Source organism: Macrosteles quadrilineatus, unplaced genomic scaffold, assembly GCF_028750875.1.
Source record: "Macrosteles quadrilineatus isolate MER2022 unplaced genomic scaffold, UCM_ALF_1.0 Scaffold_2__2_contigs__length_208266976, whole genome shotgun sequence".
Classification (NCBI taxonomy): Eukaryota; Metazoa; Arthropoda; class Insecta; order Hemiptera; family Cicadellidae; genus Macrosteles; species Macrosteles quadrilineatus.
Window position 1 is genome coordinate 71,346,249 of NW_026542595.1, and position 18,540 is coordinate 71,364,788.

Here is an 18,540-nt window from a genome sequence, read left to right on the forward strand (position 1 = left end):
ACGTTGTTGTTTTATTGCCAATTATTAGTGGCGAAAACAGTTTGCGTTTCTAGGATTGCTATTGCTGGGCGCTGTAAAAGAGAAGCTAGTGTGGAAGTCGTAAATTGCGTTCGAAAGGTTTATCAGGTTACGATCCAATTAAAAGAGGTTTTATGCTGGAAACTACTAATGTCAGAATTTACATTTCTGTGAAGTTGGAGAAATCATTTAGAAGTGACGGGTTACAGTTGCTTGTTTATGGTTAAGACATCTTTAACAGTTTTATTGCGATAGTCACAGTTTACTTACAAACATGTCATCCATAACATGAGTATTACCGTACAAACTAGATGATTTTACGTGTCTCGTGACTTGTGTCTGTGCTTCCGAAATGAGTGAAATCACGAACTGACTTGCTATTTGTCATCGGGCTATTAATTTATTACGCTTTCTAACAACATGTTGACGACGCAGAGTATAGTAAAAAAACTAAGATGAAACCCGTTTCTAAACAAAATTGTTTAAATAAAAATTAACTGTTTTGAAAGTGTTTATAAAAACAAAATAGTAGTACAATTACGAAGCATTTATAATCAGTTTCCGAACTAAAAAGCTTGTGAGTGACCCATCGGTGTACAGTAGGTATATAATCTAACGATATACTACACTGTATATACGGGAAGCGTAATATACATCGATGGTGACGCATCATGATGTATTTTCAAATCGTGTATTTGTCTCTGTTTGACAATTACAAGATTCAACTTATGACGATTACTATACATTATCGAATGTATGACAATAAACCATCCTTTTGCTGTTTTGGAACCATGAGACGTTCCTTCTAGCCGAAGTGCGTCTAGTAACTTGTTACGACATTCCTTGTGGTCTCACCGTTCCACCGATGGTACTGGTTAATCGTAGTCCCGGGATGGCATTTTAACACTGTTGACATTTTATTCACCTCTCTCTCACCGACTCTTGCTTGACCCCTAAACATTACCGTCTTTTTTTGGTAATCACCACCACTTGATCAGTTTTTTAATAGTGGCTGGTAAGCGCTAATTCAATATCTAACTGTTGACTACCCTCAATACAGAGCACGTATATATTGGTAATAGTTTGGCTTTCTTCAAAACCTCAGTGTCTATTTTTAGCGTTAGGTAAGGTAATGTTACCAATTCATTTGACCGTCAAACTCTGTGATCCTCTCTGTATCCCACACTCTAACTTACGGAAAAAGTTGTTCAGTATGAGCTCGGGAATTGGTAGACAAATTTCTGGACCTCTCGTAAAATTACGTAGATCATTTAGATGTAAAACCTACCCTAACTCCCAACAGACAGCACAGCGAGAGCGGAGAGTGACTCCACGCACCCAGCCAGGAGCAAGGTGTTGTCTGTCATTACTGTAGCCGGTCCTCCAGTCCTCCGTCGGTTGTTGATCGCCGTATAACACGATGATCACCCGTTGATCACCACAGATCACCGCGATCACCGCGATCATACCCTACACCTTTCATCACTGCCACTATTATACCGGTTATTAACCGGTTCATCATAATACGACCTATCTGTCATTTGAATATCCACTCCATAATTAGGCCAATTTGGAATCTGGTTTGTACGATTATTTTTGGAAACACCTCCGGAATTGATTTCCGAAGAAAGTAAAGCGCTGCGCTAATTCTAAGTGAAATTGATTCTTAATCTAGTCGATTAACTGTTTTTAAAAATGGCGATGTTTAGTAAATGAGCTTGAATTGTATATTAATAAGTTCACATTTTGAAAGCAGAATATTAAATTTGTAATGAAAAAATATGAGCCTTTAATTACTAAATTAAACATTATAATAAGTAAAGGTTTCTACTTAATAACGTAGTTAAAGGTAACATTCAAAATACCATTTTATATTGACGATCCCAATTAAATTAATAATAACATCCTAATGGCAAGTACATAATTTTACACATATACTAGCTGTAACCCGCGGACTTTGCCCCGTTTAACTTCTTAATTTTCAAGATGATCTCGTTCGCATGGCTCAATCACGTCCTGGTTGAAGTTCGTTCGCTACGCTCACTTACCTTTAGGTTGGAGCTCGTTCGCTGCGCTCACTTGCCTTCAGGTTAGCTCGTTCGCTACGCTAACTCCCCTCCAGGTTGAAGTTCGTTCGCTACGCTCACTCACCTTTTGGTTGCAAATTAGCTGTTGTCATAAATGTAAAAGAAATAATAGTGCTGCACCCTGTTGGTAATCCTTGTAACTTTAATGCTGTTGAACATCATAGAACAGAACCAACTTGTTTAATTGAAACAGCTGTTAAGATTCATTAATTCCATTTCTCATAAGGTTAACATGGGAAACTCCAGAGCCACTGGGGCGGAGCCGATTGGACGGATCACGAAATTGATTGTGTATAAACCTATTCCATGAAATTCTACACGTATGTACCAAGTTTCGTGGCAATCGGTTCAGCGGTGTCTGAGTTTATCACTGCCAAACAAATATATATATATATATACAAACTTCCTCTTTTATACTTATAGATTGTTTAAATTTCTTATTTGTAAAGAGATGTTTTGGGTATTTAATCATGATTTGGAGGTAAAATAAAAACAAGAAACGAGAAATCTTGCAGGCGCTTGATTAGTCCACAAGTGTCATAAACATATCAAAGCTGCTCATGGAATTTGTCAAACTAAATTGAAGATATTTTAATTGTGGACGTCACATAGTTTACAATAGTTAAATTTGATAAGGCCGCAAATTTCTGCAGCATTAACATTTGTTTTGTTCTTTTGAGTCTTCCAAACATCAAAGGTGTATGCCCGAACACATTTTGCATCAATACAATTCAATTCAATAGCCATTCGTAAAAAAAAAAAAATAAACAAAAATCTTATAAAAATAGAGGGATGTTGAAGTTATATTTGCTATTTAACTTATTACTGTACATTGGACAAATCCACTTACAATTTTTATTTTAAATCCACTAGAATTGGTTTAGTAAAATGATTACTTAACACATGAAATTAACTGACAAATATAGAATCTTCTCTAAAATCACCATCTTCGAAATCAGTGAAAGGAGATTTAAACTCAAGATTCACCTTTTTCAGATCGTCATTTTATTCAACCACTTTTACCTGCCTGACCTCATGGGAATTCTGAGGTGAATCTCAGATTCGGCAGATTTACCAACTGGAATTTATTCTAAAAGCTTTTTTGTAGCCGGTCCTCTAGAGGTAAAAGCACGCCACGATAGGCGGGGTCAAAGCGCGGGACATGGTGGCGAGAATGGAGGGAACCAAGAAGTTCGTGTTTATGATCTGGCCGAGCCGGTCATTGAGTTGTCGATGATGATTGTGAACCTGTTTCCAAAACTAGGCTGGCAGTGGCACATCTACACTACGTTCTACATTAGAACCATTAGAACAACGCTCTACGAGAACAGGTGAACAGCATTGCAAGGTCTAGGAGGGAGACATAGATCTGTTATAATCAGGCCGACTAGGCTGCATGATCAATAATCCTCTGACAAATGGTATTGGCTGATCTGTCTACGATAGCCAACACACAAGTAGCTCCATTTACTCCAAGAACGTATGGACCGTAGAGTCCGTTACACACGGAGTTTGCGTGAAAGTTCTACTTCGTTTGACAAGTTAAAGTCCCATTGCGGTTCCATCAGCTACTTCCTGGCTTACTGGCCTTGTTCACGAAACAATTATGTTCAGTTAGATTGATAATGTTATAAAAGACGAATCGTTTGTTTATGTATCTTTGTGTATCTGTTTGTTCTGGATGAACGTAAAACTGACCGAAAAAACACTGAGAGATTTTTACACAAAGTTAACTCATGAAACCGGTCAATATAGACCTAAAATACATAAAATACCCCCGCCGCAGCAAACCTGCCGACTAAGTGAATTTCCATTGATCTGAATTGATTTTCAATTAAATCTATTAAATAGAATTACGTTTAATGAGTACCTAGGTTTGCTGCTCAAGGCAAATAATAAAGTGTATTTTTTTGGAAAATATGAATAGCTTAGTATAAAATAAATAAATTGGCCAAGTTTGGTCAAAATATATCCATAAACAAGCAAACTACAAAATTTTATCTATACATTCTCCATAAGAATAACATGGGAATTTTAAATTTACAATTTTTTTAAATTTTCTCCATTACCAATAACCGTACAAAAACACTTTGATATACTAAATTATTTGTTTTTTAAGCTCTTTAAAAAAGGTTCAGAGAGAAATTGGGAAAATTTGTGTTTTGAGGATCAAAAATGAGAAAACCCATTTTTATCCCATAAAAGCCCCCGAAAAACCCCGTTCCCATGGTCCGATCATGCTGGTTCGCGAACTCATTCAAGTTTATCCTGCCTTACACCTTTAAACCAAATTTCATCAAAATCGGACAAAAATTACTCAAGTTATCGCGTTCACGGACGTATATATATTATATATATACATATATATATATAAATCTATATATATAATATATAATATATAATAATAATAATATAATTATATAATATATAATATAACACATATATAAACATTTGAACGAATGGTGTTTTTGGCCTCTGGGGATATCAAAATGAAAAAAGTAAATCGGTCCCGGGCCTAGTTCTTACCATGCCACCTACGGTAATAGCTACTTCCCTATAGGGAAATTCGCTAAAAACACTCAAGCAAAGACTTGGGGACGTCCAAAGTTTCAAAGTGGATATTTTGGAGTAAATGTTGATCTGGTTCTCATGGCAACAAGGAGGAAAACAATGTTTAGATTTGCTGCATTCACAGATTAATGACGTTGTGTACATTTCGATACATAGATTTCAATCTGCTGCACAATTGGTACAATCAATTGAGGTTGTGATAAGGTTTGACGAAATTAGGTTCATGAGAGAGACCATAGAGCTTTGATAAGAACAAGTAATGAAATATTATCTCTGATGACAAAAATATTTGTAATAACTTCTTCATCACAAATATTAAATGACATAGGGCCTGAATAAACCATAAAAAACTGTTTCCATACAAGTTTTGGTTTAAACCTTTTAAATACAAGCGCAATGTCATTTTAAGATTTTTCTAATTTTTGTACATCAACCATGTTTGACGTGACTTAGTTTGCAAGACCAACATGAAACGTGAAGAATGTGTGAAAAATACTATTTACTGTTTTACAGGGAATGGTGCCGCCAAGGAAAGCTCAAGCAAAATGTATGCGTCAAAGAGTAAACGGAGCAAAACTGAGTCTGGTAAGTCAGTTGAATGTTATTCCTTAATAAATTAAGAAAGTATCTTAAATTTTACAGGAAGTGACAATAGTGTTGTTTTACCAAATATCACTGTAGAATGAATAAATAAAATGAATAGTAATTAATAAAGCTCATAAGATGCCCATGTTACGGAAACAACATGAGATCTTTCACCGTGACATAAACCGAAAGCGAATAGGTAATCTCTTCAAATGAGCAAAAACTGGAGAGATTTCACTGAGCGGGAAACATATGTGTGTAATGCAGACGATAGTAGACACTGCTCTGGAGTAGACATGTGCTGCTGCCTGGTGGCGGAGTGATAAAAGTGATAAAGCAACACATACAGACCCTAGTAGACACTAGTAGATATATAGGTAGACAGTACTCTGTCACACAACCACAACCAGTGACATGGGCTGCTGCCTGGTGGCGGAGTGATAAAAGTGATAAAAAGATAAAGCAACACATACAGACCCTAGTAGACACTAGTAGATATATAGGTAGACAGTACCCTGTCACACAACCACAACCAGTGACATGTGCTGCTGCCTGTTGGTGGAGTGATGAAGATACATCTATGACAGTACTGTTGTCACATGCAATACGGTGGGATATGAGCTTGCAGCATACCTACTATGTTTTAAACAAAAGTGTACACAATCCAAATCACGTCATGATTTATAAACATGTTTTGCTAGTTTTTACAACATACATTTTTATCTCTACAAGAAGTCTTATTTTTAGCCGTGTTTACTAGGTACAGTAGTTTACAACAAAATGTTTGAAATTTGTGTTTGACGAAAATTTTACTAGAAAATAACGAATCGAGTGTCTGTATTCTTATTTCCAAGTATATTTCGGTCTAAGATCACAACTTCTAGGTGTTCTGGTGTTCATATGATCATTTTAGCTGAGCTTTTCCAGCAGGTTTAACATGAAAGGGAAATTAGGGAATTCTAGTCTAGTTGTGTAAGAGGCTTGGGACTAATCTTTATAGCGAGATAAATTGAGTTTTCGTGAGATGAAAACACTTAACACCGTCTAACCTACCGTGATGGTGACAGACTTACATCCGTGTTGTATAACATCAGATCATCTCTCGGACAAGGAAGAAACCGTGTCTGTCCACCGTGGAAATCGTAGGAAATGGACTCTCGAAGTGCGAATAATCCAAAGAGTGACAGTGGTGTAATATGTTATGTCGGTATACGTAATCCATTGTAAAGAATATGTTTACCTCATGTCAACTAAACTCAGCTGACTTTAGATACTACGAGTGCTCTTTTCATCCTATTAATATAAATCTGAAGACAGTTTTGATGAGTTTTACTTATGTTACGAAGGATAAATACTACACTTTGTACTTTGCTCTTCAAGGATAATACTCGAGTACACAATACATCGCTTTGTATTCATTGGTAGTTTCAAGGTTGGTAGAATAACAAAAATAAATAGGTAAAAATACACGAACTAATGAAGTAACTTCTTTACAAAAATTAAACTTTACTATTATTAACAGAAGAAGTATATTGTGTAATAATAAGCTAATTCATAAACAATCCAGTAAACACAGCTTAAATTGATTATACCGAATGCGTTAATAATATTTTTAAGTTCTCTAATTTGCACGAGTAAATGACAAACAGCCAATGATGTGTATAGAGTTTACGAGATTATCAGATTAGATTAGTTTTAGAGTAATAACACCGTTGGAAAAAAGTGTTCAGTACAGTTTAGAAAGATATGAGACTTCTTGAAATGCCGGTAATTTGTGCGGGTACTAAATCGTCCTGTCCGTTACACTCAATAGCGCGTGTGAAAAACTAGTCACAAGCAACGAGATCACGCCTAGGAACGTGAGCCTAGCGTGATTACTAGAATACCTTCCAGCGACGTAGGATGTGGGCAAGACCGACAACCCGTTGATACTACAGGGTATTGCCATTGCGGATGCTCATGATGCTGCTGAAGCTACTTGTCATCCTACAGGTGCATCGACGAAGACAGGGGCAGTAAAATCCAGATAAATCAGTCATCTTTTCGACTTTGATGTTCCTGAGTTGATGAACTCTGAGATAGGGTATTTTCCTTGTAGCGCCGTTGTGCTGGCCGTGTTCCAGTGTTTGCAGCATACATAGTGTCACAAGGACCAGTTTATGTCCTTTCTTTCATCTCTCTGACCTCTGACCCTTGACTCTCCGTTACAACTCCTCTGTCTTCGTCACCTTGACAAGTCCTCCTACGACCTTGACTTACTGCTTGAGCTTTGACCCCGTCTGGGCGGTTTTGTGTTCTGTCCGGTGCAGGTTTTCTCTTATTTACGTTTAAAGACGATTATCTCTGTTGTTTCACAGAAAGCTGCAGTACGGACTTGACTTATATTTTTGGTGTTGTTGGATAAGTAATGTAATCTTATCAGATTATATTTATTCTCCCACTAACAGGGATTTAATTTCTCATAGCGTTACGGGCATTGAATAAATAGTAGATACAAAATAGGGTTATGTCCTATTCCGCCCGAGTTTTATTTCGCCCGTAGCCTAATTACTCCCAGTTCGCCCGCGGTCCCAGATTAACCCCTATAATCCTCAGCTCTACCTGCGTCAGGAGTCCTATTCCATCCACGGAGGCAAAGCCCCGCCTCCTAGGACCCCACCCACCCCCAACCATGTAAAAGCCCTCCCCTACCCATCACCCGGTTATCCACCTCCGATTGACAAACCAGACAAACCAAGTGAATTTCCTTTATAGTATTAATGTGAAGTTTAAACACGAAGTTTTTAGCATTAAAATATAAAGAGGCATGTGCCCTTTTTGATGTAGCCGTTGTAAAGATATGTTAAATCTTTATAATCTGGAACTTTCCTTTGCGTTGAAACGCTTCAACAGTGATATTGATACATGTTTACGACATAGCAGATTAATAAAATTTTTTACCTATGTGCTGTTAAAAATGTGCAAATAAGCAATTTAATTATTTAAAATATTGCGTTTAACGGCAAACAGAAACATACGACAACACTGCAATCCAAGACATGGCCAAACAAAGGCCAATAGTTAGCTGCTTCTGGTGTTAAATATCCAACTGCACACCTTTGAGTTTTCTTTATTATACAATTTAAATAATTCACCTATTGGGTTTGATGATGATTGGAGTGTCGAATCGAACTCGATCACCATTTGCCATCTTTTATGTATATTTATCGTCTGGTGAGATAACAGTATGAGAGCACAAAAGTTTTAAGTGTTATTAGACTATCTTTTTTTTACTTTTCTATACAATGTAATATAGCAGTTTACGCAAGGAATGCGTTAAGATAGTGTCGTTTACTCTTTTTACGCGAGTTGCGTACACTACTTTACCTACGACAATATTTTCTCATGAATAACCAGACAGGATGTGAATGAAGCGCGAGGGATGTTGACTTGGAAAGTCCAAGCGTTGTCCGTGCGAAATAACAGGGGAGAAATAGCAGAGTTTCGAATTTTTCCACGAGAGGGTTGTCATTAAGGATTCGTCATCGGTATGCTTCTTTTTGGGGAGATGAGAGCTAACTCATTTCCATATGTGCCGTTGATTGTTACACATCGCGATGGAGTACACTAATGTCATTTATACTACTTTTTTTATACTACTTGTCATTTATACAAAATATTTATTTGTTTTGAGTTTTAATTGACATCACAACACTCACCCGTTTCCACGCTAAACACGCATCTACTAAGTTAGCCATTTCAGTGCAATTCTTAGAATTAAAAAGATTCCCTTAATAGCATTTTTTATTTACAAAGCAGCTTTGGTACAATAGTTCGTTGCATCACTGTCAGTGGGAATGAGATTTTATAAATTAAACGAAAACGTAACCTCTCTTAGGAGCTATGAATAGTGATATAAGTAATTTAAATACATTGTCGTAGGTAAAGTAGTGTACGCAACTTGCGTAAATAAAATAAACGACACTATCTTGACGTATTCCTTGCGTCAACTACTACATTACATTGTATACGAAAAGTAAAAAAAAACGTCTAATAACACTTAAAACATATATTTGTGCTCTTATACTGTTATCTCACCAGGGGGACACCGAAACTGCCACGACGTTTTACGATCATGCTCCATACTGAAACTGCCACGGCAATTAGTGAGGATTATAAGGGTGTTTTTGAGAGGGCTAGAAACACTGAAACTGCCACGGCGGATTCCCCAGGTAGACGGGGAGAAACGGGAGACTCAAAATTCCCATTTTTGCCTTAACCTTTTCTTTTACAATAATACGTAGATTGGAAAAATAAGTGATTGATTTGCCCTTTCGTATTTATATTTTAGGAGTTATTTTATGTTAATTTAAGTTTTTAGTGTTGCGACTGTTAGAGTATTTACTTTATAAGTATTTATTCCGTCTTTTGAGAATATATTTGCTTTAATGAATAACTATTTACCACTAAGAAACAAGTTATATGTTTCATTTACCACTTTTATAACACTGCATTTTATATTATCTGTTCTACGCTTTTAATTACACGAGAGGTGATCAAATACTAATATAATACTGTAAAACTGTAATATTCAAAAATAGTTTTATTCGCCCAAGACGCTAGGTTGCAGAACTACAAATACTGTACCCAACCATGGTCTGCAGAGGGGCGTTCACGTGGAATCTCAGTGGAATGCGCTCCTATTAGCTTGACTCATGTTATATTTTTCAAATTCGGTATTTCTCAACAGTTTTGTGCCATCCTTCAGAGAGTTAGTAGTAAGGGTGTTGGTGTGTTAGTTATACTTATTGATAGCCTTTCGATGGAGGATAAGATATTTGAAACGAAGAGAAAGGGCGCGCCGTTGTTAGTAGACGGCTACCGTTTTGTTATACAAAGTGTGGTGTTAATAAGTGGTTTTGCTAGGGAAAAAATCGGGGAGGATGTCGAGCAAAATGCTTCACATTATATAACAACGAGTAACAGTAACTGAAACGATTTTAACGCGTACCATTCTTCAGTCACTGTAGTAGTGGGTTGAGTTTAGATAGAGACCTCTAGCTTTTGTCGATATTCTTTCTCCGATATATATTTCTTCGACTAATGGCCTATTAATATGAGGTGTCACTCGATGGGGCCACCAAAATACAGTAACCCATTTTTGGTTGAAGAACAAAATTTGAATACAACAAAAAGTTCACTTGCGTGATATAGAGACGTGTAAAGAGTTTTGTTTTCTTGGCGTAACCCATTAAAAGGTTCTGGTGATGTCCATACTTTTGCCCAGCCCTGTATATGTGAATAAACAAAATTTATAATTGAGGTATATTACTAAATAAATATGCAAAAACATACACCGAGTCTCATTTCATTCTAATTAAACATGAGAAAATGGGAAACAAATTCGTGTTGATTTCCCACCAGGCGTTACATCTGTGACAATTTTCTGTGATCATAGAAACGACCGAGATTATTACTTGCCATCACGGAAACGCCTAAAAATGAAGAATTGGCGTAAGAAACTTTAACGAACATCCGTGATCGTATGTTAGATCGTGGCCAAATCCGTGATAATTTCTAGCGATCAAACGCAGAAATAACTGTGATGGTAAACTACGACCGCAATGATGATGACCGGTGATGATTTCACAATTGCGGCAACATTCGCATTCATCTCCAGCGATTATTTTACACCCGTAACTATTTTTCGCGATCGACGAAAAATTAATGATCATTTTTCACTTGCGGCTTAGTGTGTGATGATTTATCGATATTGCGCCAATATTCGTGGTCATTTCTACAGTAGTTTCTCGCAATGGCGTTTTTCGATTACGCAAAACGTGTAAACTTTGTGTTTTCGGGTGGATTTTATGGCAAATATTTGACCATTTTTATTCCCCGGTTTCTTACTAAATTCAATTACAACTCATGGACTTTTTCCTGATACTTAAAATTCACGTGCTATTCCCGGTTTCTAGGTTGGCAGAATTAGGTGACCCTGAATTATCACTACAAGTAGCCTAGGCTAATTAGGATTTATTTTTTATCAGCCGTATCTAAAATGTATACTTATCAATTTTGAAGTTTTTATCTGGTATTATTAATGTAAACCTGCACATTATTCGCCTTCTGTATACTAGTATAATTGTATCTGTATATTTATTGGCCTAGTCTTGTATTTTATTTGTATTTCGTACTAAACAAAATCTGGACAGACTCGAACTCAATCTGTGTATTCTAGTCATCACAAAGGATCTCATACTTCGACGCCAATTCTTAAGACAATTGGAACCCAGTGCGCGCAGTATTTCCAATTCCAACTCATTGCTGAAAAGCATGTTTTCATGGTATTCTCAGCTCATTTCTAAATACATTACCACCACCGCAGCCCGCAGCAAACCTGCACACTAAGTGAATTTCAATTTGTTTGATTGGATTCTTACTAAAATCGTCCATAAACAAGACATATTTATTCCCCATTTAAATAGCATTAGATTTAACAAACACCTAGGGTTTACTGCTACGGTGAGGTTAAAAGTGTTTTTTTTTGCAAAATATTAATAGTATAGGATGAAATCAATAAATTCGCCAAATATGATCAACATATTTATCACAATTGTGTTTTATTTATACTTCAGGACACGTATCCTGTTGTGCTATTATTTGCATTAGATTATGTTTCTTCTTGTGCAATTTTGACGATGCCTACCTACACCTTGGTATATTTATAAACTGAAAACTTCAAATCTAATGATAAAATATGTGTTTATCGAGTTCTTTAACGCCAGTAATTCACTATAACGGGTTAAGGGCATTCATATAATACATTTAGTAACAAACATTTTACATTCAATTGCAATCTTAATCCTTTAGAACATATTATTTAATTATTTCTGACTTCATCGGTAGTTAAATGACTTTTTCTATTGATACTTGATTTAAATAAGTACAAAGTTAGTATGGCCTCTTAAGTAGCGACATGAAAAGCATTTAACTAAGTTATGAGCAAAGTAAAGTGTTGTGTTTCAAAATCGTCACTGTGATGAGTGAGGGATATTCTCATTCCCGTTTCTCCCTGCACGTTGCCAAACCAACCTCCCCTTCCTGAGGAATCCGCCGTGGCAGTTTCAGTGTTTCTAGCATTCTCAAAAACACCCTTATAATCCTCACTAATTGGCGTGGCAGTTTCGGTATGGATTATGATCATAAAACGTCGTGGCAGTTTCGGTACAGCCCTCACCAGACGATAAATATACATAAAAGATGGCAAGAGTTCGATTCGACACTCCAATCATCATCAGACCCAATAGGCGAATTATTTACATTGTAGGCTATAATAAAGAAAACTCAAAGGTGTGCAGTTGGATATTTAACACTAGAAGCAGCTAACTAGTGGCCGTTGCTGGCCATGTCTTGGATTGCAGTGTTATCATATGTTTCTGTTTGCCGTACAGAAACATACAGTTACCGTACAGTAACTAACAGTTCATGGACAGTCAATTTTATTAATCTGTTATGTCTTAAGCATTTATCAATATAGATTACTGTTGAAGCGTTTCAACCCAAAGGAAAGTTCCAGATTATAAAGTGGTAGGGGTGATGGGTAGGGGAGGGCTTTTACATAGTTGGGGGTGGGTCGGGTCCTAGGAGGCGGGGCTTCGCCTCCGTGGATGGAATAGGACTCCTGACGCAGGTAGAGCTGAGGATTATAGGGGTTAATCTGGGACCGCGGGCGAACTGGGAGTAATTAGGCTACGGGCGAAATAAAACTCGGGCGGAATAGGACTACACGACAAAATAGAACAACAGCAATACTTCCTTGCCTTTTTATGGACATATGATGAAAGAAAATAGTACCATACCAAAGCTATATTTCTTAGGAGATAATATGGGATGAAACGACAAAGCCCCGCCGAGGTAAAACAATACAATTACACAAATTGTAGAGACAAATTTACAAAAATGCAAAGAACTTCCAAAAATAACAATGGTAAGTCTTGAAGCTCGTAAGCTTACCAAGTCCTGACTGTCACATCAAAGTGACTCAGCGGCAAAAAGCGAAATTGACCATCGTTCTGTCAAAGTGGACAACGCTCTTGACTGGTAATATGTCAAGTCAGAGTTGTGAATGCTCATGCCTGACCTATTGACCTGCGAGGGCAGTAAATTGCATTATAATAATTCGGACTTCACCTTAATGGTGAGAATTATCAATGGAAACACCGTTTCAAGTCATTGCTTGTTAATAAATTGAAACTAACAAGATAATTGTTAACGGAATAGGTTCTTTAAATTCTAGTATGCATTTGTGGTTGAAAAACTGATATTAGCATCTGTACTTATGCATAAAGATAAATATCATAACTATTGCAGAGTTCAGTGACATGTTCTGGTCACCTACTTTTAGAAGTAGGCTCACCCAAAGTTGTGACCTTGAAGGAGGAAGTGTGAAGAGGGTTATGTGTGAGGGAATGCCGCAGTATTGTCGCCCATTGGTATTCTCCGACATGGCGTTGTGTAGTTGGCATGCCACCCGCGTACTCTTGGGTTCCGTTCCTCGGGCCATCGGAGGTGGACGGCACTCGGGGTTCAGTGCTTGGAGGAGGCTCAGTGAGTTCTGGTCAATTTTAAAACTAAGCTAATATTGAGGACTTGTTCGGTAATATTTCAAGATTAGATTAAAAGAATATCCGTGTAGTGCAAACTTGGACGAGGCGGGTTTGGTGAAATCGCTGCGTCACGCGTTCGATTGGTGCCAATTTACCCAGCAGTTTGTTTTCAAGAAATCTTTAACGTGGAAAATTATCCACTTGTTCCTTGCCTGGTGATCTACCGTTGCCAGGAGAGCAATCATCGCTTGAGTCTATTGTGACACAAGTTTCTCCTGTTCCGCCGTCGCACACACACGCACGTCATGGTGGGCGAACTCGCCAACTACAGACATGAGTCTGACTCAGTCGGGCCGCGACCCCCGAGATGGATACAGATCACCACCACCTCAACAGCCACCGCGGTAGAGAAGAGGTTCGGGGACTCTCTTGAGCGAGGGGATGTGTGCTACTCCCAGAAACTGACGGGGCTGGTGGAACCCTTCCGCGTCATGGACGACATCCTCCCCGACGACGGAGTCGACAGGAGGAGGTCTTTCACGATCCATCGGGGGACGTTCCTACTGGAGGAGGAGGAGCTGGAGGTCGAGCCGCCTCCGGAGCGACCGGAAGTGTTCCCTAGGAAGAGGGTGACCCAGGAGGTGGACCCGCGGACCCCCGGGAGAGAGAACTGGACACTCTCCCAGAGCTACCTGACACTACCCGGGCCCGCCAGGGAGTCGCCCCCGCCGCTCCGTCACAGTGAGTGATCTCTAGATAGCTTTGTGGGTTTTGTTGTCTGCGCGTTGAGTTTGTGTGTTTTGTGGTTGGCTACGAAGATATAGGTATTCAAAATGGGAGATTTATGTGTCGTCTTAAAAAATCAAACACATACATTGTTTAGAAATACGAAGAAAATTTAGTTTTAAAAGTCGGTAGCACATACGCATAGGTGGTCGTAACGTGGTCACGTTCATACTACATTGTCTAAATACGAGTCTAAAGTACCCTAACAAAATATAAAAATTGCAAAAAAACCAAAGGAAATTATTTAAATATGTTTAACATTTCCGTCTACTAGCTCAACAAGCAGTACATAATAATAGTGTATACAAAATAAATGTTTTCAATTTGTTCGGTAACTGCACCAGATTCGATCACTACACTGAATATTCGATCTCAAGCCTGGTAGGAAGCCCAACGTGTGAGGCGTGTCGCTGCTAGAACCATAGGAAGCGTCATAATGACACGGTCGGTGAGCTGATGAAGCGTTATACCGAGTATAATCGCAGCAGAAGGCGAGAATGTAGACATTAGCCGATGTTGGATTGATTCTGACCGCTGGCGGCGTTGTAGGCAATCTAACAGTACATACATTGTGATCTTATCCGTGTTGGGGTTATGTGTTGCGAGAATGTAGACATTAGCCGATGTTGGATTGATTCTGACCGCTGGCGGCGTTGTAGGCAATCTAACAGTACATACATTGTGATCTTATCCGTGTTGGGGTTATGTGTTGCGAGAATGTAGACATTAGCCGATGTTGGATTGATTCTGACCGCTGGCGGCGTTGTAGGCAATCTAACAGTACATACATTGTGATCTTATCCGTGTTGGGGTTATGTATTGCGAGAATGTAGACATTAGCCGATGTTGGATTGATTCTGACCGCTGGCGGCGTTGTAGGCAATCTAACAGTACATACATTGTGATCTTATCCGTGTTGGGGTTATGTGTTGCGAGAATGTAGACATTAGCTGATGTTGGATTGATTCTGACCGCTGGCGGCGTTGTAGGCAATCTAACAGTACATACATTGTGATCTTATCCGTGTTGGGGTTATGTATTGCGAGAATGTAGACATTAGCCGATGTTGGATTGATTCTGACCGCTGGCGGCGTTGTAGGCAATCTAACAGTACATACATTGTGATCTTATCCGTGTCGGGGTTATGTATTGCGAGAATTAGATGGCGTTTGCAGATGGGTTATCGCACATTGTTTATAACGCTGTCGGTTGAACCTTGGATACAATTACTGTACCAGCGTTATCAACAAAAAGGTAACAAGTTTATCAACTTTTATAGGTTTTGTGGGATTCTTACTTACAAATAAATTGTATATTGTGAACTGTAAATATAAATGTGCAGGTGCAGCTCTTGTTATCGGAATTTTAGTAGTTCAGACTTATATAGTTAACATTCTTTTTATACGTTTTCCTAAAAGATGACATAAACGAACTAAAACTTATATAAACAACACGTATTTTATTTTCAAATATCACCTAACCTAAATTTTAACTAATATTGGTTAAACAACGTATTTAATTGAGGTACATTTTAAGTTGCGTATTTTAGAATAAACCTTTAAAGTTAGAGAGGTAGATACATTATAATGCCCATAAAACAGTTCAAACGAGTATATAAACAACAGAAGTAGGATGATGAATTCCGAGTATATAAACGATCAAACACACTCGTACTACTATTATATTACCTTTAAAGGCAAACCTTGACTCATCGATAGGTTATTTTAAGGGTTGAAACAGCGTGAGGATCTCATACAAATGATCTCAACGATTTGTCGTCAACTGATCTCTATTGATGATGATTCCATGGAGTATGTTCAATGGCTAATCTCTAATTATGTGGTTCAATCTAAGATAGAGTTCAGAAAATTCTAAGATAATTTAAAGTAATATCCACAAATCTAATTACTTACATAGCAAACTATCTCCTTTACACTTGTATGAACTGAATTTTAATATATATATTGTATAAATGAAGATGTCACAAATAATTGTGCTCCATCCATAAACACTTGGGTCCATACATTATTATTTTCACACATTAAATGTCACTCGCGATTAATTATTCATCAAAGCAAATCTGGTCGTGTAATGCAGGGTGACCCAGAATATAGACGGGGCATTAATATTATAATGACGGGGACTAAAGACGGGTTAATGCTGAAGAAGTAGTCCAGGATAATGATCCACAAGAACCGCACGGCTACCTTAGTGCTGATGGAACTGTAGACTGGTTATGTGCAGAGCTGAGTTGTGAAGTTGTAGTCGTATGTTTTGCCGTAGATTACGCATAGGTCTACACCCTTACAGTTTCATAATCTTTTATGATCGGCTTAAGGCAACTAATAACCCAGTCAATGAAAATAAAAATAAGGCAGTTGTCGGAAGTAATTTCCCCTCAACCCCCTTTAAAAATAAATTTGCAGTATGTTTGAAAATTATCTACAACTCAAAAACGGGTAATAATAACACAGCAATCTATCTATATCTATACTATTATAAAGAAGAGGTGGTGTCTGTGTGTGTGTTTGTATGAGCTAATCTCAAAAACTACTGGTCGGATCGGGCTGAAATTTGGCATGATGATAGCTCACATTCCCGAATAACATATAGGCATATTTTTATCCCAAAAAATCCTTCGGGGCTCCGCCCCAGTGGCTCTGGAGTTTCCCATGTTAACCTTATGAGAAATGGAATTAATGAATCTTAACAGCTGTTTCAATTAAACAAGTTGGTTATGTTCTATGATGTTCAATAGCATTAAAAGTTACAAGGATTACCAACAGGGTGCAGCACTAGCACTATTATTTCTTTTACATTTATGACAACAGCAAAAGGTGAGTGAGCGTAGCGAACGAACTTCAACCTGGAGGCGAGTGAGCGTAGCGAACGAGCTAACCTGAAGGCAAGTGAGCGTAGCGAACGAGCTAACCTGAAGGAAAGTGAGCGCAGCGAACGAGCTCCAACCTAAAGGTGAGTGAGCGTAGCGAACGAACTTCAAAAAGAACCGAAATTTCTTAAACCATGTCCTCACTCATAACTGCTATAAGCATTTGATACTTATATGCCAACCCCGTACGAAGGACGGGTACTCTGCTAGTCGTTATATAAATTGTTTCGCTATAAGTCTTCCTACAAATAATGTTCTTACCATACTGTACTAGCAAAAATGTTCATAGTACAGTCAGAAAGGTTACATAAACATAAAAAAATGCATTTTTACAGTTTATTAATGGAACCTTCTCTACTTAGGTTTTTGTATATGAAGTCATAAGAAAAAGTGGTCTGAGTAATGCTTGTATGGTACAAAAAATAAGCTTTAATTGATATAAGATAGCCAAATGAGATTTTATACTATTTGGTGCAAGTCTATAAAGAAAGTTTCTGCCTGAAGCCAAGACACACTTACAAAGTGAAGTTGTTGCTAACAGCAAACAAAAGAGGAAATTAGAATTATCAGTTGACGCGATAAAAAATTATACTTAATCATATTAAATAAACACCACCATTAAAACAAATACTGTATTAAAATTAATTAAAGTTAACACCACCTATTCTAAGATAGGATAAGTTGAACCACAAATGCACTGATCAGGAGTAACAACTGTTTTTCGACTTTAAGCTGTAAATTTAAAATCTTTTACCTAATTGTGCTAGAAACTTCAAAGAACTTGGCAGAAATTGGAAAAATCTGTGATTGATAAAAACATAGAGGAACATGTGTATTTGTGTGATGTTTTCTCTATGTCGGAGGATGTAAACACATCTTCCTCTCACTCTCACATGTGATAGTAGAAAGTATAGTAAACGTGGGAGGTTATGTTAACACGGGGACTTCCGGTCGGACACAAGTGTTTCCGTTTGAAAATGGCGGCAAATTGCGAGGTTCACTCCCGCCACGGTGC

At 37.8% G+C, this 18,540-nt stretch overlaps 1 protein-coding gene across 2 annotated transcripts in view; it reads left to right on the forward strand.

Moving 5' to 3' along the window:
* LOC128985506 (proton channel OtopLc-like) overlaps window positions 1-18,540 on the forward strand; it is a 98,407-nt gene that overhangs the window by 15,973 nt on the left and 63,894 nt on the right. Inside the window, exon 2 of one of the 2 annotated variants that reach the window (XM_054405063.1) lies at window positions 5,190-5,261. In XM_054405063.1, the coding sequence (XP_054261038.1) occupies window positions 5,190-5,261 (72 nt within the window). Of the gene's footprint in view, window positions 1-5,189; window positions 5,262-14,013; window positions 14,591-18,540 lie in introns of those variants that run through there. The other variant, XM_054405062.1, reaches the window with a different exon arrangement.